This window comes from Vipera ursinii, assembly GCF_947247035.1.
Source record: "Vipera ursinii genome assembly, chromosome: 5".
In the NCBI taxonomy this organism is placed as follows: Eukaryota; Metazoa; Chordata; class Lepidosauria; order Squamata; family Viperidae; genus Vipera; species Vipera ursinii.
Genome location: NC_139518.1, coordinates 24,058,940 through 24,085,469, shown reverse-complemented (window position 1 = coordinate 24,085,469; position 26,530 = coordinate 24,058,940). Strand labels below are relative to the sequence as shown.

Below are 26,530 nucleotides of genomic sequence, written 5' to 3'. Positions count from 1 at the left end.
ATAAATCTAAAAGAATACTTATAATAAAATCTTCATACAGTATTATGGCTGATGTTCATTAAAGATATACAGTAACTTACCGTAATACAATATTTAAAATTATCTTTAGACTGTTCTTTTTATTAACATTTTAATAATTTTTATACAAGTTGGTCATAGTATTAAAGCAAAACATTCTTTTTTTTACAGGCCTGTTCAGCCTATGAAAGTTTCATGACTTCTGTAGCAAAGTTAATTCGCCAAGAAAGAAATCTCCCCATCAATGACACTGAAATTTCTATAGAAGCAGAGAGGATAATGGCTCTTGAGAAAGAAATTGCAAATGTAAGTTAAATCTCCTATTTTATGTACAGAATGTTTTGTAAGAAAAAAATGGCTTCTGTCTCTTTCCCTCACTCCCAAAATTATACTGTTAAATTGGGGATTTTAGGGAGAAAGTACGGCTAAATTTATACATGGGAAAGGTATTTCTATTTCCTACTGTTTGGGGGATGAGGCTCCGGGGAATACAAAAATATTCCATTTTAATCCTAAACCTGGCTGTTCCCATGAAAAAACTTCCAGAACAGACATAATGTGGCTGGATTGGTATGGTCAGAATGGAAAATGTTCCAGGGTTCACAGATAATAAATTCATTATATCTAGTTCTATTTCTACTTCTGTTTTGACATTACTGCATCATACGATAATCCTTCAATACTTATTAGTAGTATATATTAATACTACTATAAAAGTAATAATAAAAATGTATTACATAGCTAATGTACTCAAGGTACAGTGGCCCCAGCAAGGAGAAAACACTGAATATTTTTATATTTATGACTCTAGAAATACACAAAATGGTGAGTACTTAAAAAAATCTATGTATTGTATCACCACATTCTCTCATTGGTAATATTTTGGATTTAGACTTTGTGATATTTTGAGTAAACATATTGAAATCAATGGGATTTAGGTTAGACATAACAAATCATGTTGATCTCAATAACTTTATTCCAAGAATTACTGAAAGAGTGATCTGAACCTATAAATCAGGTCTATATGATATATCAAAATGACAGTCTATTCAGTAGCATCTCCACTCACTTCTTGTTCTTATGCTAAGAGGAACATTTTGTCTTGCCTAGGATCTATTCTGTTACATTCTTTTGAATCTCAGTGTTCTGAGATTGAGGCTTTTATGTTCTTGGAAAGTTGCATGATGTAGAAGCTGGCATGAGCTGAGATAGGGGTATTCAAGGTCAAATTAATCCCGGGGCATAGCAGAATCTCTAGCTTCAGCAAGAGGATAGAGAGGGCTTCTGTGTTTCCTAGGATCCTGTCCCATGGACCATAAGATCACACTTTCTTCTACCTTTTATATACTAACAATACAGTCATTTATACCTTAATCTCTTTGATTTGAAGATTGCTTTGCCTTTTATATTAAGGGGTTGTTGGTTTTTTTGCTTTCCTGTTTTTGTTGTCCTTTCTTCCCAGCCACTCCTTTTTATAGTATAAATTTGTTTTTCTAGGCCACAACCAAAGATGAAGACAGAAATGACCCACTTTTGCTATACCACAAAATGAAGCTGAGTGATCTCCAAAGGAATTTCTCCATGGAAATCAATAATAAGGTAAAATATTGCTAATATGTTGCTCCCAGCTTCTGCCATTGACTGAGAATGTAACCCACTTTTTTTTAAAAAAAAAAAGTTTGATATGAAGCTTTTGAGCTTAAAATGCTAAGCTAAATATACCAGCCTGGTGTGTGTATCTAACTGATTGCAGGAGAAACAAAGCAAATGTAGATTTGGACAGTGAAGTTAAGCTATAGTTTATTGCTGCAAATCAACTCTTAACAGCAGGACAAAGTTTAGTGATATAAATTGTTTCATTGGCCAAAAGAAATGAGATGTAATCATATCTACATTTTATGGTAGATATGACACCTACATAATATTCAATAAGGACAAATTTATCCATGTGACAGAAGGATAGGAACAGAACCTTTGTCCCAAGGCTAAATTCTTTGGCACTAAGTTCTAATAAGTTGACATGTCAATCTTCTGATTAAAGAATATCTTTTGTTGACTTGTTCTTTAAACTCATTAATGAACTGATTTGTATTATCAGTAATTTCTCAGCACGTGTAATTTTGAGACATATTGCAGCAAGTATGAAATAAATTAACCTCTTTACTTTTTTTTATTTAAACATGGGAGCAGTATGCAACTGCAAAAAAAGCTGTTATCTGTTTAATGGCCTTGTAGAATAATTTCTCTGGATATCATTAATACTGGTTTTAAATTGTCACTTGATCTTATCTGGTTTTATTTTTGTGCTTATGTGTTTGTTTGTTTTTACTTTAACCTGCTAGAATCCCACAAACATCATTTCAAAGTCGATAACCTTTCATCGAATTGTGAAATTATGAAGTCAATCACTTCATAACTTTGCAGTTCAAACTAAAACCCACTCAGAAGGGCACTAACTGAACTTTAGGGTTTTCTGTATCTCTTGGGAGTTCTCATGTAGTTTTCTGGATATTTGCAGACTAGACAAGGTTGCCCAAATCAGGTTAATCCAAATGTACAAATGAGCCCAGAATGCATTTCCTGCATTGCTGCCAGCAAGACGGGATGGGATTCTGGAAACTAGATTTTGGAGCATGTGTCATACAAGAAACATCTCACAAAAGATGGAGAACCCAGCCAAGTATCAATTTCTTAAACCACAACTTAATTTGCAAATGTCATATGCTGATGTCAGTCTTCAAAATCCAAGTCGATAAACTGTTAAACTATAGATACTTAGTATTACCTCTAATCAGGGTGACAATTTCTTTCGTTTTGTTCCTAAACACATTTGGCATAATCCTTAAACATATCTAAGACCTCTAGCAACCACAGCTGTCTCTCTGATTATAAGAATTACCATCATGTAAATGCTTTTAGAACTACAGTCCTTTGATTGTTTTACAGCTCATTAATTTTAAATTAAAGCTATTCAACTTAAGTTATTGCCTATTGGCCAAGAGTTTATGAGCACAGCTAAACTGCTTAACAATGGCTTATTGTTATTATCAAAGGTTTGGGGGTTTTTTCCACTTATGAGAAATTTGTTTACAGGAGCAGTCTGGCTGCAGAAAATCAAATGACAAAAGATGAAGCAGTCCATGCAAATTATTTTGATAAGCCGGTTGTTAAGTAATGTGTTGGTAAAATTCACTGAAATATACGTACATATAATCTTGAAATGCTAAGTTTCAACTAGACAACCCATGCTCACATTTCCTTACCTAGACCGATATACAGAATTACCACAGGAGGGCAAAAAAGCAATGGGAACAGGAGTGAATTTCAATTTCCTGCCTGCTTCCCCCTTCACTTGGTGTCAGCCCTCCCAGGTAAATCAGACAGGAAATGCGACAAAGTGAACTAATTCTACTGTACTTTAAGGCTACATTAACAGAGTATCGCAAGTCCAAAAGTGCAAACTTCCTGACATCACTTTTGAAGTATTTGATCCATTGGAACAGGTTTTTCCTAGTTTCTTTCTCTGACCACTAAGCCACTGGGAGTTCTTGCCTCTATTCTGATTGTTTCCCAGGTAACATCGCTTCCCCACCATTCCCCAAGGTCATCCACACATTCCATTATACTTTGCAGTGGAAAACTGGCAGGGAGTTTCAGGAATCACATTACTGTGGGTGACTACAGTGGAATGGCATTGCTGCAGGTTGGACATAAGTTTGTCATTAGAACTGGTCTGAAGATCCTTGAAATTTCAGGCCAATGGGAATAATGGGTTCTGGGTTTTTGATTCATTCCTTAAGTTAGCCCATTTGAGGTAACTCGATTCAAAAAATGTTGCCTTGGGATGCACCATTTCACCCAACTGAAGGTTACACAGAGACAATCAGATAAGAGAGTCTTAGTAGTATATAGATAGCTTGTACCAGTTAGGTATCGGTCCATCCAGTCACTAAATATGGAGAGGTCCTTGGTGCTCTCTGAGCTTGCTTGTTTCTTTGCAGATGTTTCATTACCCAAACTAGGTAACATCATCAGTGCTAGTGATGTTACATAGTTACCCAAATTAGGTAACATAATCATCTAAGTAATTTTATATGTTTTGCCTCTACGACATATTATGTGATTTATATATGCCTACTTTCGAACAGTGCATAAAACATCCCCAACCGCTGAGTAAAATTTAAGGCACTATTTAAATTTTGAAGTAAGCAATACTAAAATTCAAATATACTGTATCTGGAAGTAGGAGTCACTCACTGTGTGAAATCTAGACACAGTAGCTTGTGGCTGAGAAAAAGTCATCTGTCACATTGTCCTATGCATAGGGAGTATGGGAAGGTATTCGGTAAGGTTCTGTACTTCCTAAAACCAATAGTTATGTCCTTAAAACATTGGAATGGGATCCCAGTAAAATAGTTTTGAAATGAGTCTGGGGCACCTTCTCCCCCTCAGATATGTTGTTTCTGAATGCTGTTAACATCTGTGCGTGGTTTTCTTTTATTACCTTATTATATTGTAAATGTAATACAAAGAATGGTTATAACACAGCTAAAAATGACCAACAATCTTCCTAAAGCATATAATGTATTTGGCAAAATCAATGATAAAGACTTAATGCTAAGAGTAAAATTGTCTAGCATTTTATTTTACTTGACATTTCTTTCTCCCCACAGACATTTGACTGGATAAAATTTGTAAATAATATCATGACAACAGTGGCAATTGAAGTTAAAAATACAGAAGACATAATTGTGTATGCTCCAGAATATTTAATCAAGCTGAAGTCTGTCATTTCCAAATACAGTGCCAGGTATGCATGCCAATGCATGTTAAGTTTTTATTTTTTGAACTCACCAATATGTTTCATAGTTCTACAAATAGCAACAAATGCTTCTTGTTACTTTATTATGCAGAGAAATTCAAAACTACATAAGTTGGAGATACATCATGGATATGGTGAGCAGCTTAAGTCGTGAGTACAAGGACACAAGGAATAATTTCCGTAAGGTACAGAAATCTATAAAATCACTTTTTGTACTTAACCTTTGAATATAACTCCTGATATTTCTGTGGGCATCTTGATATTTAGACAGTAATTTGAAAATATTGATTGGTAGCTCAAGATTGGCACACCTTTTCAGGTTTGAACAATTGTAATGTTGGTCTCATGAACAAACAGTTCTTTGAATTCCATCAAAGATGAAAAATAAGCAATTGTGAATTTATTTGATCCTTTTTTCCAAAATGATGAAGAGACATATATTTGGAATGAGGACCTCTGGCTCTCCAAATGTTGTTGAGCTCTGTCTCCCAACATTCTTCTCCCTTTTTAACATTATGAGGAAGTTCTAGAGTTGCAGATCTATAACCATGGCGCATTCGTAAGTTTGTAAATGCTTTGGTCTAAATTGAACAGGATGGATAGAGTTCAGAATGTATAAGAATGTATAGGACAGACTAAATGACCATTAGAATTCTCTCCAGCTCAAATATTCTGTGATTCATTGAAGTGCTGGATCCAACCCCATGAAAATGAAGTACTTATGTTAAGTGGAATATAAGCTTGTTGTTGTTTTTTCAAACAAAAAGAGCTTAACTTTGGCTGGAATGTAGTCTCCACTCTGACTCATGATTGTAATTATATTTTGAGCAAAATTAAGTTTACAAGCTAGAAGAAGGTTCTGTTTTGTAAATATTATGTTCTGCAGTTTATCACATAATTACAACAAAAAATAAAATGAAATAAAATAGAACATGCAATGCCATCTTCAAGAAAATTAGTGTAGGAGCTAGCTGTTCTTTTGAACTTTGCTGATAACATTTATCTGAAGTTCTTTCATCTTTGCCATATTATTTATATGCTTATTAAAAAACAAAATAACCTGTTCCTTTTCAAACTATTCTGTTCACAGAGAAGAATTTAATGACTATTTAAATCTGTTCACATAAGATTAAAGGAACATGAATAAATAGATAGATGATAGGTAGATGATTGATGATAGATGATGATAGATGATGATATAGAATAGATAGACAGACAGACAGACGGACAGATCTTCCCCAAACTTACAAATTCCTTCACATTATGGTGGTATTTCACATGCTGTGTAGCCTGTATTTTGCTGTGATATCAGTTACAGTATCAACAGTGAAGATACATAGCTTCTTCAGCCAATATCCAACACACATAAAGAAAGGGTATACAACCTGAGATCCAAAAGCCACATGTCACCTCCTTCCCATAAAAAGTTGAAATGTGTATTTTATTTATCTAATTTATATAATCTTAGGCCCAACTCAGGACTGTGGTCACACATTGGATATGACTACCTAGTCAGAGCAATGGCAATGTGATCTGGTGGGAGATCTGTTATTATCCCTCTGTCTTGGTCAAATCATACCCTTGTGACCTGGAGAGTCTCTTATGTTGTCTCAGCCTTCATGTAGGGAGGCCAGATCCAGTTGAGCAGTCCATCCCAGCAAATGGGTTCCTGAGGGAGCTGGGAATATCCAGGGTGGACTGCACTGTCCTGCCAAAGCTCTGGTTACATCCTAGAACCAAGGGCAGCCAAGGGTTTGGACAGGATTGCACCTGTGTAGCCTCTCTTGACCCATTGCTCTCAACCAATTCCTCCCAATATTCTCTGTGGCTCATGGAGCAGCTACATGTTCTGAAAAGGGATTCAGACAGCTATAAATTTATCAGGGCAAGAGGGGACATTTCTGAGAGCTTTCAGGGAGGCCCAGGTTTGCTTCCTCTTCAAAAAGCCCATCTCTTAATCCTATCTGTCTGGACAATTTCCATCCAGTTGCCCATTTTCCTTTTTAGGGAACATGGTAGAGAAGGTGATTGCATGGCAGTATCAGAGGGCTCTGGATGAAATGGATTATCTGGATCCCTTTCAATCAAGATTCAGGCCAGTTATGGGACACAAAACAGCATTAGTCCTATTTGTCAATGATCTCTGGTGAGAACAGGATAAGGGTAATGCATCCATCCTTGCTCTCCTTGATCTCTCAGTGGCCTTCAACACTATTGACCATGGTATTCTTTTGGGCCGAGTGTGGGGTTTGGGGCTAGATGGCGCAGTTTTATTCTTGTTTGATTTTATCCAAGATCAGTCTCAATTAGTGTTGATAGAGAGTGAAATTTCCAGCCCACGACCCTTGTTTATGGTGCAGAGCTCAGTACATTCTGCATCTACATGAAGCCACTGGGTGAGATCATCCAGAGCAGGGGTGTCAAACTCAATTTCATTGAGGGCCGCATCAGCATTGTGGTTGCCCTCAGGGGGCCGGGTGGGTGTGGCCAGGGTGGGCGTGGCCTACTGGGTGGGCATGGCTAGAGTGCATATGGCCTACTGGGTGGGCATGGCCAGCTCTACATCATTCGCATCAAGGGTGCCTATGGGGGCCTGGGCAGGACTGGGACAGATCTGAGGGTCTCTGGCAGAAGGAGGGTCTCTGGGCCAGGGCCAAGGCAGTGGGGGCCATTCCCTCACTGTTTCCAGGATGGCTTCGCAGGCCACATGAAACCACTTCGTGGGCCGGATCTGGCCCCCGGGCCTTGTGTTTGACATGTCTGATCCAGAGGATGAGGTACAATCAGTATGCTGATGATAGCCAGGTTTACATCTCCAAGCTAGGTGACCCAAGTAATGCTGTTGCTGCCCTTTTGTGATGCCTGGGGTTCTGGATGGGGGACAAGAAGCTCTGGGTGAATCCTGGTAAGACTGAGTAACACTGGATGTGTGTTCTGGGCAAGTGGCAGTTGTGGTTAGGAGAGCCTTCATGTTGTACATCAGTTGTGCTCTTTCCTGGATCAGGAATCCCTGTGCTCACCCCCACTCCCACCCCCAGCCCTGGTCATCTCATGGCTGAACTATTGCAATAGGCTCTACGTGGCTCTGTCCTTGAAGACTATCCTGAAGTATGGTGCAGAACACAGCTGCGTGTGCAGTTCTTGGGGCCTCTAGGATGGCCACATTACACTGCTGTTCTGCAAGCTGCATTGGTTGCCAGTTTGTTTCTTGGTCCAATTCAAGGTGTTGGTTATCACCTTTAAAGCCCTTCATGGCAGGGGTCCAGAGTTCCTGAGAAACCAGCTCATCCCAATGGGATTAGCTTATCCACCCACACCAGCAGAAGAAGTGACTCTAGGAGACATACAAAGACAAATACATAATTAATTGCATTTATATAAACATTAAACAATTGTATTTATTTTAACAAACATTAATTTAACAATTAAATTACATAAATCTTTACTTTTTTTAAAAAAAAAAAGTAGTTCCCATCACAGGCCTCACTTCATCCTTTTCTACATTGGATTTTCTCAGGGAATGGCTTCCAGGATATGACTCAAAGGACAGCTATGGCCCATTATCTAAAAGGGTTGCATACTGTATGTCCCTTACAAAAATAAAATGGGTTGAAACAAATTTGAAACAAACAATGATCAAAAGGCTAATTAAATTACAGAATTATACCAAGGTTCAGGAACATTGTGTTACTCAAGCAGAGCTCTGATGCTTCTTCCCCTCCAGGAAGATGCAGTGTTTCACTTTGATCAACGGAATTAGCTTGGGGCTTGGAGGGACCTCAGTGAGGTGTTGTCTAAAATGCAATGATTTACTCCAGAGAAACTGTGAAAATCCTGCAAGCACCTGCCAGTATTTCAAGGGGGAAAGCTTGGCTCTAAAACAGTCTCATTTTGGATATAATGGGTGTTTTATAAATTATATAACCATTCCAATACTTGGTCTCCAAGTGCAGGCTGTTGTAATGGGCAGAAACAGCATATGCTGCTCCTTATTCTGTAGTAAGGGAAAGGCATGTGACAACAATTTTCACAATGTTTTTGTTTGAAATATCACAGCAGGTCACTATTACCCATTTGGTAAGATACAGAAAGATTTCACCACAATCATTGTTGACTTTTGATTTGCACAAATTACAGGCCAGTAAAAATAATAGTCTATTCCTTCTTGGATGTCTATAAATGCACACTATATAGCCATCACTGTTGTGAAGGCAGGATAACCCAGAATGGCCCCATCGTAATAACATAATTTTCAAAACTCAAAACAAAATATCAGACAAAAATGCTATTGTAAAACTGTACTGGCCAGAAAGTGATTTAATAGAGCTACAGTATTACATTTCACTATCACAACCTAGACTTTAAGTCCTTCTCCAAAACTAGTGCTGAGACATCATTAAAGATAAAATCCAGAAAGCAGTTTCCTTTGATTTTCAGGTTGTGCCAGAATTCATCTACTGTAAAAGATTGCAGGCAAATCTCTGAAACTATCTGGAGCTCTTTCTGCAAGGGAATGCTATAAAATTAATATGGCTCCTCTTTCCCCTGGAAGCCGGTTCTTTGCTAAATTTCTGGCCATTCCTTGTTTCCAGAGTGTTGAGTTTATGACTGAGTCCTATTTGCTTCATATCTTCCTTCATGTCTGAGAAGGAGAAGGAAGAAGTGAAGAAGTGTAATAACATCAAAAAGCAGAATAAATATTCCAGAACATGTAAAAAAAAATGTGTTATTAGCTAGTCTAATAAAACTGCTGCCTTGATCAGTTTTATCTTTATGGAGGTCATTTCCTTTCTTCTAAGGAGAGCTATTATTGCCTGGGATGGCTGTGAGGCAGTACCAAATAAAAGATGCTTTCCTACTTGCCTCGCTTAAGTTTTCAAGAAGTTGTACTTAAAGAAAAAGAAGTACGAAGGCTCTCACCCTGCTGAGATTGATAGAGCCTGCTTGACATTCTCTAAACTCTTGAAACAATGCAAAGCTCAATATGTTCTCACTTTATTATCCCATTTTTAAAATATTCCTTATCCACAAACACTTTTCATTAAGCACTGATTAAAAGTATTCAGGGAGGACATGAATTGTTTCCAAACTCATGTGTTTTTGCTTGTTGCCACATGCATAAATGATTTATGTTTATGCTTTACAGGTTTTGTATGGCACAACCTCAGATGCTGCAATCTGGCGCCGTTGTGCAAACTACGTCAACAGCATTATGGGGAATGCTGTGGGGAGACTTTATGTCCAAGAAGCTTTTGCTGGAGAGAGTAAACATGTGGTAATTATCATTGATATGATACTTAAGAAGGTGTTGGATTCATATAAATGGCAGGAATATTGCAGTGGAGATTTGGAAACCAAACCAGGCATATTAACAACTGCTTGGAAAGTAATTCGGTTTTATAAGACCAGGCAAGAATGACAGTATTCTGGGCTCATATAGTTGATACAGGCCAGAAAGAAGGGAATTGCTATCCTTCTGACAACCAGCATAGCCTATGTTGTATCTGACCACAGTTTCTGACTCCATCCTCAGCACCAATCTGTTTGGCTCCTTTGCCCCTGCCATTTACCACATCAGAAGTTTGAATTGGGACCAGATTTTTGTTGTTTTTAATGTGTTTAGTTTTACAGTTATAGTGGCTTTTTATGCTGTTTTAATTTTTTATTGGACTGCCCAGAGTTGATTATAAGATGGGCAGCTATATAAATGCTTTACATACATAAATAAAAAAAAGTAAAGCACTTTGGGCAATGTTACCTGCAGGCATGAGGCCTCCAGTGTGGACTATAACCCAAAGAGAGCAAAAAATAACTTGCCATATGCAGGAGCACAGGGGGTTTCTTTGATGGCTGTCGGAAAAGGAACCATCAATTTCTACATGTTGATACTCCATCGTATCTATGGCCTGAGTTTGGGAAACCAAGCTGGTTTTGTTCAGTTGAAATAGATGAAGAGTATTGAAATCTCTGAGGCATTACAGTAGCAGCAGCTTTCCAAAATGTAACTCCAGTTCAGCAGGCACATGATAAGCAATTGCTGCAGCATCTATGGCTTTTATAATAACAGTATCAGACATGTATCTTGTAACAAGAAAGAGGTAACAGGTATGTTTGGGAGCAGAACAACAGAATAATAGAGTTGTAAAGGATATTTGGAGGTCTTTTAGTTTAACCCCCTGGTCAGGCAGGAAACCTTATATTATTTCAGACAAATAGTTGTCCAATCTCTTCTTTAAAACTTCCAGTGTTGGAGCATCCACAACTTCTGGAGGCAAGTTATTCCACTCATTAATTGTTCTAACCGCCAGGAAATTTCTCCTTAATTCTACATTGTTTCTCTCCTTGATTAGTTTACATCCATTGTTTCTTGTCCTGCCTTCAGGTGCTTTGGAGAATAGCTTGACTCCCTCTTCCTTGTGGCAGCCCCTTTGAATATTGGAACACTGCTATCATGTCACCATAGTCCTTTTCATTAAACAATTCCAGCACCCATTCTTCATATGTTTTAGCCTCCAGTCCCCTAATCATCTTTGTAGTTCTTCACTGCACTCTTTCTAGAGTCTCAGCATCTTTTTTTTACATTGTGGTGACCCAAACTGAATGCAATAGTCCAAGTGTAGTCTTACCAAGGCATTATAAAGAGGTATTAATACTTCAAATGATCTTGATTCTATACTTCTGTTAATGCAGCCTAGAGGACTGTCCTAGAAGCATCCAAAAGCATTGCAGTGATAAGTTCCTGCTGCTTCTGCTATCAATATTTGTTTGGTTTTTATTTCTTCAATGGTCTATTAGGCAACATGCACAGATTCAAACTTCCTGGGTATTTGTTGCAAGGTTCCCCTTTAGTCCCTTTGGAAAAGCTTTTAGGTTTTCTCCTTTCCCCTGTCTTGGTCCCAGGTTTTGCCCTAACTTTGCTCAATTTAATAAACTAATCATATTGGAGAATCTTACCTTAATCCTTTATAGTGGGAAAATCCATTCTTAGTTACTAATAGTAGATTTCACAGTACATACAAAAAACTTCCAGGTTTGGTTTTCCATACTTACGTTAGTTGATTTTGCTTGTTTAGAGTCAAGATGGTGATTGGAACATTTCACAGAGAAAAACTGAATGACACATTATCTAGTAATAACAAACTGAGGAGTTGATTGCTCAAAGAAGGAAGAATTTATAAATATTTTTGTACTTAGAATGATTGAAAGGCAGATTTAAGAAGCTAGAAGCATCAGTATCCTTTGGCAGCCAGACTGAGGATGGGTGTGTGTTGCCCTTCTATGATTGTAAGGCAAATTATGCCTTTGGGGATCGTCTATATTCAGCAATTCTGAATATTGAATTCTGGGAGTTGAAGTCCACAAGTCTTAAAGTTGCCAAGGTTGAGGACCCCTGTCCTAGATAGATCTGATCAGAAGTGAGGCTCACTAAGTTTATTGGTCTTCCTTTCAGATAAGCAGTTCTAGGATTTTAACCTGAATCTTATTGTACCATATATTCCCAGGTTCAAGAAATGATTACACAGATCCGTGAAGTTTTTATTAAAACACTAGAAGAACTCTCTTGGATGGATGCAAAAACCAAAAAGAAAGCAGAAGAAAAGGCAAGATTTGCTTAAGGGTTATCTTATAATCTGAGAATACTTTCTTCATTTAAAATCTGAACAGTACAGGCTATCTACCAAAAGAATAATGTGTATTTGAGAGAGAAAGCAAGCATATTATATTTAATGTAAATTATTGGCTAATTCCCAAGGCTCACTTTTTAAACTGATATAAATAAATATTGGCAGCTATTACAATTAATTAAGTACAGATTGGACTTGTGCACTCAGCTATGCATCCTGTTTGTCGTGGAGTGCATTGTAAAAATGAAGTATATAGGTGCTTCAAAGAGATGTTTTATGGTGAGATCATTCTGCATTATCCATAATATATTATAAGAAAAGCTCCAGATATTATCATCTTCATCTTCTATTTGAAAACATTTTGTGTTTTTCCATTGCTACTCTCATTATTTTTCTTGATAGGGAAAAAGGAACTTTTAAGGAGGGGAGAAAAGAAACAGATACAGAAGATCTTTTGATCAGTAGTTTTAAAACCCAGTGGTCTGGAAGCATCCTAAGAACTTGTGTTTGATCAACTAGGTGGTATCATTTTGCAAGCTGACCTCTGGTTTACATTTTAAAAAATAATACTGTATACAAAAAGCCCATAGTGTTGCATATTTGAGTTCCTAATTTAGTTCTTAGTTTGACTGTTAAAAGGTTCTCAGTATAACTTACTTCCAGAGGTATTCTGAAAATAGGTATGGAGAACCACATATTGTATACTACCTTGAGTTTCTAGAGGAAAAGTAGGAAGTAAATGCAATAAATATGTAGATAAATCTTTGTGTGGCTTTAGCATCAATTGTCATGGTTCCGATAAATGAGATAAATGCTGCAAACATTGACATCAATTCTGCAAGCAAAAATGGATAATGTGAAAACGCAATGTTTTTGGCATTCATGAACTCAGAGTGAAAATCAGGAAAATTCTTATATTTTACTTAAATGACAAAAAAGGAATTATTTTGTATTGAACTGGAAAAAAGAAATAGAAAGCAATTCAGAAGTATTGCCTGAACTAATTATATTTTGTTACGGTATTTATCTTTTGGAAATCCCAAAAAGAACCTTCAGGAAAATCCTAGCATCAGACAATAGTATCATGATCTGGTTATAAAAGCTAGATCTGATTTAAAAGCCTTGTGAGTTGAAATACAAATTTTGACTATTTCCTGTGCTATTTAAATTTACAATTTGCATCATGGTTTATTTTAGGCTGTGGCAATTAAAGAACGAATTGGCTACCCTGATGAGATTCTGACAAATCCTGTCAAATTAAACCAGGAATACAAAGGTGTAAGTATTCATTAAATGCATTGTAAACAGTAGATATTATGTGTCCATATTGATGGTATAAATTAAAAAAAATCTCATTTGACATATAGTACACAGGAAGATGCCCTGTTATGATGCTTTCGCACAGATCTTATTCACTGTAAAATCCTGCACAATTTAATAATCATCCACTGTTCTGCACATACAGAGAAATAGAATTTATGGCTATAGTATTAGGAGTTTTACAATTATGCAAACTCTATGACTGTTATTTTATGAAAGCTACATTGGTAGAGACATCTCTGATAAAGGATTTAATAGGAAAATATGCCATTGCTATTTTTTAAAGTCAGTAATTCTTTATTGTTTCACTAAATCAAGGAGTAAAAATGAAATGCAAGATGAAAGCCTTTTATAAAGAGTTATTGAAATTAGCCAAATTAATAAACTAAGATAATCATGTTTAACAGCTGCCACTTTCTATTAATTAGGAGGTGTCTGACCCATTTTACCTTCATTTGGCAACTGTTTAAATGCATTCAGATTATCTTATCAGCAGTGATACATTTGTCCTGAAATGTGGTAAAGTTACTTTTGACATTACACAAAACATATTTACTTTCCTGGATGGAAGATATTGGAGTACCAAGAATATTACTTAACAAAAGTTTTCAGGAGACAATGTAGACAGATATAAAGAGGAGGCCCTAGAAGATTGAATCTCTGACTTACAGTATTTTACATTCACAAGTTGGCTTAATTACAAATTTTTACGGATAGTTCTTAAACTCTAGCATGGCCACTTCAGAACAATCTTACTGCTTTTTCTAAAAATCTGATTATGACATTTAGTTAAAAAATAGTTTCATAAACTTCAATCAATTAAGCTAAAGATGCCGTTATGATGAGTTCTACTTATATACTAAATAATAACTGAAACTAGGAGGATAAAATATCAAAAAGATGCATTTCACAAATTTACCTTGCAAAACTTAGAGAATATTAAAACAGATTTAAAGGTCTGAAGGATACATACAAATATTGCTATTGTTACTGTTAGAAGTCTAATCAAATAAAACAATAAAAAGACATTTTCCAGTTGTACAGTAGAATACATCATGATAAGGAATGGATAACAATACACACAGATCAAAATTTTCACTACTGTATTCTAAATAGAAACCCATTCTGGCTCCACCAGCTGTTAGACCACATGCATTAGTTGAGCATTTAATTAGACTTATACTTTAGGGATTCTGTTTCTATTTCTTTCTATTAACTATTGATTGATCAGTCTAACATTAAAATTAACCCTTAATTTATACCTTCTTAATGTGTTCTTCTTTTATTACTATTCCAGTATTATGCCTTTAATGTAGACATTTACAGGATGGATAACATGTAATCTACTGGAATTTATGACTAAGTGAGTAGGGAGTTAGTTATGCAGCCATTTTGCTCTAAAGTCTTATTCTTCTGAACTGTGTGGAAATGTTTGTTTGTTGTTCGCCCATGGCAGCAACATCAAAGGGATTTTCCAGTGCCTTTTTCTGAGATTTTTCATCTACTTCCCAATCTTGGAACTCCCAGTCACCATCCATGTATTGATTCAGTCCAACCCTACATGGCTTTTTGAGATCATCCATGTTTCGCTAGATGCTGCTGCCTGACAGGGTGCAGAGAAAAAGGAAGAAAATAACAGAGAGCAAAATATATCTAAACAGAAGCAGCAAGAAGTAAACCAAAGTATTTCTAAGAAAAATCCAATAAACACGTGCTGATAATCTGCCATAGAGTGAAGGAGGAGAATAGAATTGAATATCCTGAAAGAAAGATATACTTGATCAGTTACAATTCTCTATAGAACAAGCCATAGTGGTTACAGGTAAAGTGCAATATATAATATAGTTGCTATAAAATAGATGAAAAATTGAGAATCCTTCAGGAATGTATAGGGCTTGCATATGCTTATACTTTAACTATAAATATAAGTGCAATATTCGCCTCTCTGTTTTTCTCTGATTGTGATTACACAACGCATTTATCCATAGATGATTGAATAACTATTTAGTAAATTAATTAAATTGTCTTGGTTGGCACAACACACTGAACTGCAAGCTAGCTACAATGTCTAGGTTTATATAACACACCTAGCTATAAACTAGCCAACCACTAATATTTTCCACAGCTTCTCTGTATATGTGTGTCTTTCTGTATGTATAACAAATATTATTGCTCATTCTCTCTTATTTCTATTTAAGTTGAACTACAAGGAAGAAGAATATTTTGAGAACTTGATTGAGAACTTGAAATTTGGCCAGAAGGAAAGGCTAAAGAAACTTAGAGAAAAAGTGGACAAAGATGAGTACGTATTTACATGGTTTGAATTTAAATATGGATTGTTGAGTGTTTGTAATCAAAGAGGTTACCAACTTTATGATGTAGTAATCATTCCTTATTCTAAAAGGAAAACCTGTTGCCCCTGGAATGCGTGGCTTCCCATTATTAGGCTATGTCTCTCCACTTTGTATTCCTTCCTCAGTCTATTCATAGTTGCAGCCACTACTGCCAATTTCTTTAGTGTATTTTTGAGAAAAATGTTTGTGTATACATATAAATATGTACCTGTACAGTCTCTAGCCCATCATTCACTCCTGAGTGTGGCCATTGGGCTAAAAATAGTACCTGTTGTAAAGAAATATTCTAAAATTCCATCTGTAGCATTAGGAGAATCTCCATGAGCTGAGATAAATATAATCATCTGGGTTCATTTTTTTGTAATCTTTCCCTAGAGCTCACATCTGCCTTGTTAGTTCTGTTACCTGACAGCTGTGCAACAGTGAGAGAAGAAATACATATGTTGAGAAAAATCCATCCTCAAGGACCTATTATAGAATGCTTCACTATATAGTTGTGTGATGTGAGCAATTTCTATTTGATTAAGAATTCTGAATGTTGTGTCTCCCAAATAATATGCAATGTTCAAACATTAAGACTGAAGACTTTCAGCAAGCTTTTTTGTGGAGCATCAGTCCAACCCTCCTTTCTTTCCTTAGAAGAAAAAAAACAACCTTTTCATCTTGCAGAAGGGGGAATGAGTAGTAAATGAAGCAAGGTTCCTTAAACAGCAGAAGAAGCTCAAAAGGGTTTCTGGTTGCTTGGGTTGCTCGATCATCTTCTCCCATCAGTAATGATGATAGGATCTACAATCAACTTTGTCATTTCCAGCTCAGACCTTTCATATGTTGATGATCCACTGCCTTTTCCTATATAGGAAGACACTTCTTTTTCTCCTTTGAGTCTGGCCAAGGCAGACTCAAGCAGATTGAGGCAAAATCCTGGATGAGTTGGATTGTACCAATAAAGCAGAATATTTGTAGCTCAGGATTGAAATGTGGAGTGCTTGATCCCTGTAAAAACTCTAGTCATAGTCCCTGTGCACATGTAAGTGAATGCACAGGACTATCCTCAGATATTTAACCTCAGCCTCCAAATATATTTGGACTAAAGCTTTCAGAATTCATTACTATTTTATTACAACTGTAATAAAATTATGATTTATGTGGTATTGTTGGCACATATTCCATTCCTTTCACTGTGATGAAGATATGTTTACAGTAGTCCTCAGTCCTGGGACAGTATGTTCTCTTTTTTAGATATTAGTAGATGGGGTGATCTTCAAGCACCCAGTATTATTATCAGTAAATGGTTTTATATTTTGTTATAAGATTATAATAATTAAGCAAAATCACTTTTGACAAATGATGCAGTGTGAGTGTAAAAATAATAGTGATCTGTACAATAGTTATGGTGCATCAATTCACCCAAGAGCTCTTGTTTGTATTTACGGTACAACAATGAAAACTATGAGAAATAAGTATAAATAATACCAATATGCATAGGAGTAAATAGTGTCATGGAATAAGTCCAAAATCTTTCTGAGGAAGAAATGAGACCTTGAACATTTCTTATATGAAGAATGCCATACAGAATTAAGGGTATGAAACCCTTAATTGGTAGTTTGCACAATTGCCAACTACCAAGATAAACGAACACCTTCTACTGAGGGGAAAAAACAAGTTAGTTACCTTGATTAGGAGAAGATCGAAACTCATGTACATTAGTTTCTATGCAGGCCACAGGGAATAAACAATAAAGTAATCGAAAGAGTGCTTATTCATAGTCTTGCTTAATTGAAAGTAAGCCAATAAAGAAATGTTCATTATGAATAAATAGTGTAACTATGTTGAAATAATAGCTAAATTGCTTCATCTTAATCAGGCACAATTTACTCAGAAATTAACCAGGCAAAACATTGCTTATTCTAGAGTAAATCTCTAAACATTTCTGTCAATATGATTTTGATATAATTTCCTAATTATGGATATATTTAGTTACTTTATTTCATATGTTAAGTAATCCTAAAACAAAGCATTGTGAGCAATTTTAATTTAATTTAATTTTAATTCCATTTATATCCCGCCCTTCTCCGAAGACTCAGGGCGGCTTACAAGCTTAGCAGTAGCCTTCATTCTATGTATATGCCTGCTTATTAGGGCTTTCACACACACCCCAAGCGGCATTATTACAAAGTCAGCTTAATTGCCCCCAACAATCTGGGTCCTCATTTTACCTACCTCGGAAGGATGGAAGGCTGAGTCAACCTTTGAACTGTTGATTCAGTTCCAAAATATTTGTTAAATATATTACAAACATTTCAGGACAAAATTCCATCTTTAGGGCCTACTCTCTTTCTCTTCCATTTTTGACAAAAACAATGGAAAGCTAACAGATTTATGTGGTTACTGGATATGTAGAGGAAGCCTTAGAAAAAACAGAAGAGCTCAAGGTTCATTGCAGGCTTACACCATAAACATTAGTTTGTGGCTTATTTCATCTTATGTATGAAAAGATCAAAAGATTTGCTGCAGATTGACAGCAAATCTGTAGCCATCATCCAGTCTATCATCCCAGCCAAGCTAACAAAGAAGCCCACTACCAAATAAAATGCTGTGCAAAGTTGCAGCCTTGTTATGGTTCTTCTTTAAATCACCAGAAGTATGCCCTTCATATGTTTTTTAATGTTATTCACATTTAGAGGAATTAAAATCTATTGTGTCTCCTCCTCCCCTGCATGTCAACTTTAACGTTTTCATGCATTAATTAAATTTTCTGCAGATGGATAACTGGAGCTGCTATTGTCAATGCGTTTTATTCACCGAACAGGAATCAAATTGGTAAGTGAATATTGCTTAATCTAGCCTTCCCTACCTGCTGCCCTCCAGATGGACTGTCTACAATTGCACCCAACCAAGCTGATAAGGAGTTGTAGTCCAACACATGAGGAGGACATTAGCTTGGAAGAAGCTGGTCTAATCACTTGGGAAGGAGAAAGTTATTTTTAGCCTCCCATCAAACCCCAGGATTGGGTCAGGATTTGGAATTCATCTCCTTTCTATCTGCTCATCTTTCTATACCGGAGCTCAGATACTATTACATGCTTTTTGGACAGCTAATGCTTTTAACTAGAAGCTCAATAACTTGCTATGTAGAATGCAGTTCTTATCTGAGGTGGTTTTATAATCTTTCTCTCTTTTGTGATTTACCTTGGCTACTGGTTTTAAAGGTCTGGGTTGGAAAGGAAATGTCTATTTAATTCTGTTTCCCTTTGGAAATTGTGAAATATCAACCTGATAGGCTCAATGGAGCAAAAATTTTTAAAAAATTGGAAGGGAGAGACCTTCCCAAGAGTACTGATTTCATTTCTCACGTCAGAGGAAGGCAATTCTTTTTAGCCACAGGCAGCATTTTAAAAAATTATTATAGAAAAATAACATTCCCAAATGGACATGGGACTGAAAATCTGGCAGCTGTTTTATGCAGGAAAGTTGGGAGTCTATAATAGTATTCAGACTATTTCCAACTTCTTTGTAAAAAAAATGTTGAAATTTAGTAATATTGCTACTCAATCTCAGCAACTGTAACTCTTTATGTTCCGAGTTTGTTTAGCCCTATTTTAACTAAACAAATTTAGAAGTGCTAATGCTGTTATGTAATCAAAGCACTGATTAATGTTATTACCTCAATCTTCAAAGATATCCTGGGAAATTGTAAAATACCTTTCATAATCCAATGAGCAGTTTCCCAAGAAGAAATGAATAACTAGGGATGAGTGGTTTATCCAAAATTACCTCACCAATGTGACATCAAGAAATTGAAAATTAAAATTTAATACTAATCAGTCAACTGAAAAGAACTATTTTCACCAATAGCAGAAAGTGGGAGGGGGAGAGAATTTTCCCTTTCACCCACACCCAAATTTATCCCTATGATTAGTTTTGAAGAAAGCTGCAGAAGATGAGAAAATTCCATAAACGGACTTCTACTTGAATGAAATTAGATTTTGCCAATAGTAAATTCATGACAGAGGCAACACTAAAATTTTATACTTCATTTCAGTCTGTACAGAGTATTTTCAAAGTCATACTGAAAATGCTTTTTCAAAGTGGAGAAAGAGGGAGCTTTTAAAAACACTTTCCATAGACTTGAAAGCATACTTTATTCATATACACCTTTATCCATCAGAGCCATAAACACGGAATAGAACTTACCACATCATTTAAAGTTTGCAGTCATACCTAAAATGCCAGTTAAATCAGAAGTCAGACTTTTGATATTTTAAAAATGAATACATTTTTATTTAAAACATATATAGTGTAACTCTCGGTTACAGTTCTCTAATCTGTTAAGATTATTTTGAATTTTGTTTCATCTTCATAAGCATTGCCTCCACGTCTTCCAAATCATTAAAAAATATTGAAGATTGAACACTATGGAATAACAATTTCTCATTCACATTTGATAAGGAGCCAATAATTACCACTATCTGATATGGTGTTTTGCTATTTATTTCATACTTAATTAGTAGAACTAATTAAGTATGAAATGCTTTGTCAAATGCTTTGCTAAACTCAAGATATATTATGTTCACAGCTAAAATCAAGATAAATTATGTTCATAAACTACCTGCTTAAAAAGTAGATTTAACACAAATTGCCAGTTAAAAATGAAATTATAAATCAAATCTTAATAGTTCAATGGAAGGAATCAAGTGTGCTACTCCCAAATATCCATTAAACTGCATATTGCATCATATGATGATTTGCTTAATAACATAATTGAAGAGGTGATGTAAATTGACCTAAATGGCATAATGTTTATTATTGCATCATTACGTAAGTGAAATAACTCACCACAAATGTGGTACAATTAATGTGAATGAAACTGCTTTATCTAGGGGGGGCGGAGCCAACTGTCAGAGCGGGCGGCTGTGTGAACGGAGCTCTCTCCTCGCACAACCTCTCACCCAGTGTTCGCGGGGGCTTTTCGGAGCTTCAGGAGGTCCTGTAGGGACATCCGAAGTTGCAGGCAGCCCGGAGAACCTTCATGAGCGGCAGTTCGTGTTGAAGATCCGGAGAAAGTCTGATGCGAGCGAACCGGGGAGAAGGAGGCCAGTAATGGCCGACATGAAGATCTGACAGAGGGACGGAGCTAGCACGTAAGCAGCGGGACAACGGTAGAGCGGAGCTGACGGAGAGTGTATCCGAATATTAAATAGGAAGCGCTTGTGAAAGAGGTACTGGTTCGAAGTGGGAGCCTCACGGAGAGGGAATAAGCGGTGATAGAAGTCTTGAGGGAGGCGTTTGGCAAAAACAGCAAGGGAAAGAAAGCCGAAGACTATATGACTGTATTCTAGCTGGAGAAAAGCTACAACAAGTCAAAGTCTGAGCTTTGGAGCCTTAGAGACTGAACTCTGGATTGTCGGGCGTGGAAAGCGATCAGCTTGGTCTAGTCTGGTCTATCCTGGTAAATTTTGAATTTGTGAACTTTTGAAACTTTTGAAATTCTACTCTACTTGTCACGGGCGGCCATTTGATATAGCAATTTAGTAACTGGAGGTTTGTTTAGTGGGACACCTACTGGTCTTTGACAGCAGAGGAAGACGGAAAAGGTGCCAATTTCTGCGCCGGAAACGGGGGGGGGGGGAAAAAGAAGAAGAACGTGACTTTGATTATATTCATACTATAGAATTTTATTATATAAATTGCTTAGTTGGTAATAAGTATCTGGTGGTAACTGTTTTATATATCTTTTGTCATAGAGTTAAAAGGTTTATATAAGACTCAGGGTATTATACATTGATAAAACGCTGTTAAAATTGGGGAAACATGACAAGTATCTCGGGAGCAACTAAGCCTAGCGCTGGCAAAAAGGCAGCAGCACAGGGACAGGGGATGGCCTCAAGTCCCTCCAATCAGAAATCTATAGAGGATATGCTGCAAAGGGAAAGATCTAACTCGAATTCCTTTAAAGATTTACATGCCCTTTTGCAAAACCTACACGAGGCAATGGCCAAAAACCACGAGGAGATGAAGAGAGAAATAGGCCAAATAAGAAACGACACTGGTGAATTAAAGGGGAAAATCCAAGCGATAGATGATAAATTTGAAGGGATTCAACAGCAATTAGTCAAAAATGAACAAAGACTTCAAGATATGGAAGCTAGAATGGAAAAAGAGGAAAAGAGAGTAGATGATTTAAATGAAACACTCCTTCAGGCTAATAAGGAATTAGAAACAACAGTCATTTTTCTGGAAGCAGAAAAGGCTGCTCATTATCTACGCTTCCAGAACGTTCAAGAAAAAAGAGGGGAAGATCTGTTGGTCATGATGGCAGAACTGATGGCAAAGGCACTCGGTGTAGGGAAGGAGGAAATGCTGGCGGAAATTGATGAAACATACAGGGTCCAAACTAATTATGCGAGAAGGCACAACCTCCCAAAAGAAGTACATGTAAGGTTAGTTAAAAAATCAATTCGGGATGAGCTTCTGCATAGATCTAGAGAGGAACCATTAGAATTTCGGGGCCAACCAATCACCATCCTTAAACAGATACCTAAAAGGATGAGGGATCTGAGACGCGGCTATCAATTCTTAACATCCAAACTAATAAGAGAAAATGTAAACTTTAGATGGCTAACTCCAGAGGGTATTCTTGTTACGTGGCAGGATAGAAGGCATAGACTGGACACGATAGAGAAGGCAGAAGATTTTTACAAACGCCACTTCCATAGCCAAGAGGAAGTAGATTTAGAAGATCAAGATGGAAGGGAGGTAAGAGAAAGAGATACAATACGTGTGGCAATGGATGGGAAGATCTTAGCTACAGAGGATAGAAGGAACAAATCCGGTGAGTTAACAGAGAAACATGGAACTAGAGACAAGGAAGAGAGAGAGCCCCGAATCACGAGATCCACAAAAACCAGAAATAAGTAAGATGAAGGGAGGTGAGTGTAGTATTATGTCTGTGAATATTAATGGATTGAATTCGCCAGTGAAAAGGCGGAAATTTTTTAATAGGCTTATTCACCAACAATTGGATATCGTGGCAATACAAGAAGTCCATATAAAGGAACAACAAAAATATTTGTTAGTACAACCAAGAATAGGGAACCTATTCGTTTCCTTAGACCGACACAAGAAAAAGAGAGGAGTGGCACTATATGTAAACCCAAAATTGACTGCAAAACTAATTTATAACGATAAAGAGGGTAGAATACTGATAGTCGAGGTTATAATAAATCACAGGAAGGTCATGATGGTAGAGATATATGCCCCAAACCATAACCAAGAACAATTTTTCAAAACACTTCACAATAAGATATGTAGCATTGATTATGAGGAGATTTGTTTAATAGGAGATTTTAATGCTATCCTAGATATAAATTTGGATTATATGGGAAAGACGCTTAGGAAAAAGAAGAGAAGAACTCTACCGAGATCTTTTCTTAACTTGGCTGAGGAACTAAATATCCAAGATGTCTGGAGGGAAAGAAATCGTAAGGCTAGACAATATACATATTACTCCAACCGACATAACTCATGGTCTAGAATAGACATGGTGTGGATGACGAAAGAAATTAGTTCAGAAATAGATGAGGTACATATAGCGACAGGTACTTGGGCAGATCACAATCCTATTAAACTTATCTGGAAAGGTTCCAAAAAAATATCCAGATGGACGCTTCAAAGAGCAATTTTAAAAGAAGACGAATTCAAATCTAAGATGGAGAGAGAACTAAGTTTTTTCTTTAAGGAAAATAAAGCTATAGACACCTCAGTACAAAACAATTGGGATACAGCTAAGGCTGTGATGAGAGGGGTAGCGAGGGCATATATGGTATATAAAAATAAGGGGAAAAGACAACAACGGGAAAGATTAGAAGAGGAATATAAGAGCTTAGAAGTTACACTCCAACAAGATCCACAAAAAGAGAATATCAAGCAATCTATGGATCTGATTAAACACAAACTTAACATTCTAGACAAAGAGAAATTGGCACAACAATTGAGAAACACGAAACAAAATTTTTTTGAAAATGCAAATAAACCGGGCCGGTGGCTCGCATACAAATTGGGAAAACAAAAGGGGAAAAACTGGATTCACGAACTACGAGATGAGGAAGGGAGAATATTCCACCAGGAGGGGAAAAAAAAAATTATAGCCCAGGAATTTTATGAACGTTTATATAAAGAAGATAGCCAGGCAAGTGTGGAGAAAATGGAGGAATATTTTCAAAGAGCCAAACTACCTAAGGTCACAGAAGATACCAGAAATATGTTAAACGAGGAAATTCGACTATCTGAGGTGATAAAAGCTATTAATGCACAAAAGAATAATAAAGCATCGGGACCCGACGGTCTTCCATCAGAGATTTATAAAGAATTACAAAATATCCTAGCTCAACCCCTAGTGGAGGTATTTAACGCAGTATTAGAAGGCGCAAGGACGCCTAAATCTTGGCTAGAGGCAAACATAACCCTTATTCCGAAAGATAACACAGACCATACATTAATCCAAAATTACAGACCCATATCACTTCTTAACTCGGACTACAAGATATTTACATCAATTATAGCGGAACGATTGAAACGATTTCTGAATGATTTCATACACGCAGATCAAAATGGTTTTCTCGCTAAGAGACACACTAAGCACAACATTAGAATAATATTAGATACATTGGAGTACTATGAATTACATAGCGAACAACAGATGGCATTACTTTTCTTAGACGCCCAAAAGGCATTTGACAATGTTAAATGGTCTTTTTTGTGCCAACAGCTTAGCTTTATGAATATGGGTGAAAAATTTATAAATATAATTAGGGCAATTTATGACAATCAGGAAGCAAAAATAATTATTAATGGGGAAGCATCTAGCAAGTTTCAAATTCAAAAGGGAACACGGCAAGGCTGCCCCTTATCACCGTTGCTGTTTATATTGACTCTTGAAGTATTAACGAGAACTATAAGAAACGACCCAAAGATAAAAGGATTAACCATTAAAAAGGAAACCTTTAAATTGCAAGCTTTCGCGGACGATCTAGTTTTTATTATGGAGGATCCATGTCAGACGGGACCAAAGCTATTGGAAGAATTATCTAAATATGGTGAGGTTGCCGGACTGCGAATAAATAGAAATAAGACCAAGATGATTGTTAAAAATATGACCAATAAACAAAAAGGTAATCTGGCCGAAATCACGGATATAGAAATAGTCAAAAAAATAAAATATTTAGGGATTAACATTACGGCTAGATGCACTTCACTCAAAAAGGATAATTATGATAGTGTAGTGAATCAAATAAAAGGTGACCTGGAAAGATGGGGAAACCTAAAACTCTCATTATTGGGAAGAATCGCTGTCATTAAGATGAATATTCTGCCTAAAATCCTGTTTCTGTTTCAGAATACCCCAATTCAACTCGACTCTAAATTTTTTCGAAATTTGGATAAATTATCACTAAATTTTATTTGGCAGGGGAAAAAACCAAGAATTAAATTGAAATATTTACAAGACACGAAGGAAAATGGGGGTTTTGGATTGCCAGACTGGGAATTATATTACCACGCCGCGGCCCTGAGCTGGATTAGAGAATGGGTAATCTTGAGAAATAGAAGACTATTAACTTTAGAGGGTCACGATTTGCAATATGGCTGGCATGCTTTCCTATGGACGGAGAAACAAGGTCTTTTCTCGCATTTTCAAAGACACCGGATCAGGCAAGCGCTACTCAATACTTGGAAAAAAATTAGATCTCACAATTACACCAAAATACCGGTCTGGCTATCCACCCTTGAAGCGATAGTTTACCCAAATCTGTTTGATTTGGGTAACATAATCTCATACAAGGATATTCTGAATGAGGAGGGGGAATTGAAACTTAGGAATGAACTAGAATTACAAGGTATAAAACTCGATTGGTGGGCCTACTTACAAATCCAATCGAGATTTAGGAAGGATAAAAATGAATGGGGGATATATACCTCTGAAACAGCATTGGACAAAATATTATTGGGACCGGACTCAAAACAAATAAGGAATTTTTATAAATTACTTTTGGGATATAAGCTGTTTGAAGAGCAAGTGAAAGACCCCATGTTGATCTGGGCTAACAATTTAGGACATAACATCGACCTAGATACTTGGCAAACAATTTGGGATAGGAATAAAAGGATAACACTGGCCTCATCGTTTAAAGAAAATTTATTTAAAATGTTTTACCGATGGCATCTTCCCCCAGCCCGCTTAGCAAAAATGTACACAACAGTATCTCCCAAATGTTGGAAGTGTTCTGAAGAGATAGGCACATACTTCCACACGTGGTGGTCTTGCAGTAAAACACAAAAATTTTGGAGAATGATTTGGATTTGGCTGAAAGAAATATTGAAACAAGATCTGGAGT

At 36.6% G+C, this 26,530-nt stretch overlaps 1 protein-coding gene across 6 annotated transcripts in view; it reads left to right on the top strand.

The window, feature by feature from the left end:
- Nucleotides 1-26,530, top strand: part of MME (membrane metalloendopeptidase) — a 124,262-nt gene that overhangs the window by 83,705 nt on the left and 14,027 nt on the right. For all 6 annotated transcript variants that reach the window (XM_083363650.1, XM_083363649.1, XM_083363651.1 and 3 more), the window contains 9 exons: nt 190-324; nt 1,516-1,617; nt 4,692-4,828; nt 4,932-5,025; nt 9,987-10,115; nt 12,343-12,441; nt 13,663-13,743; nt 15,984-16,087; nt 18,901-18,959. In XM_083363650.1, coding sequence (XP_083219776.1) covers nt 190-324; nt 1,516-1,617; nt 4,692-4,828; nt 4,932-5,025; nt 9,987-10,115; nt 12,343-12,441; nt 13,663-13,743; nt 15,984-16,087; nt 18,901-18,959 — 940 coding nt within the window. The remainder of the gene's footprint in view (nt 1-189; nt 325-1,515; nt 1,618-4,691; nt 4,829-4,931; nt 5,026-9,986; nt 10,116-12,342; nt 12,442-13,662; nt 13,744-15,983; nt 16,088-18,900; nt 18,960-26,530) is intronic.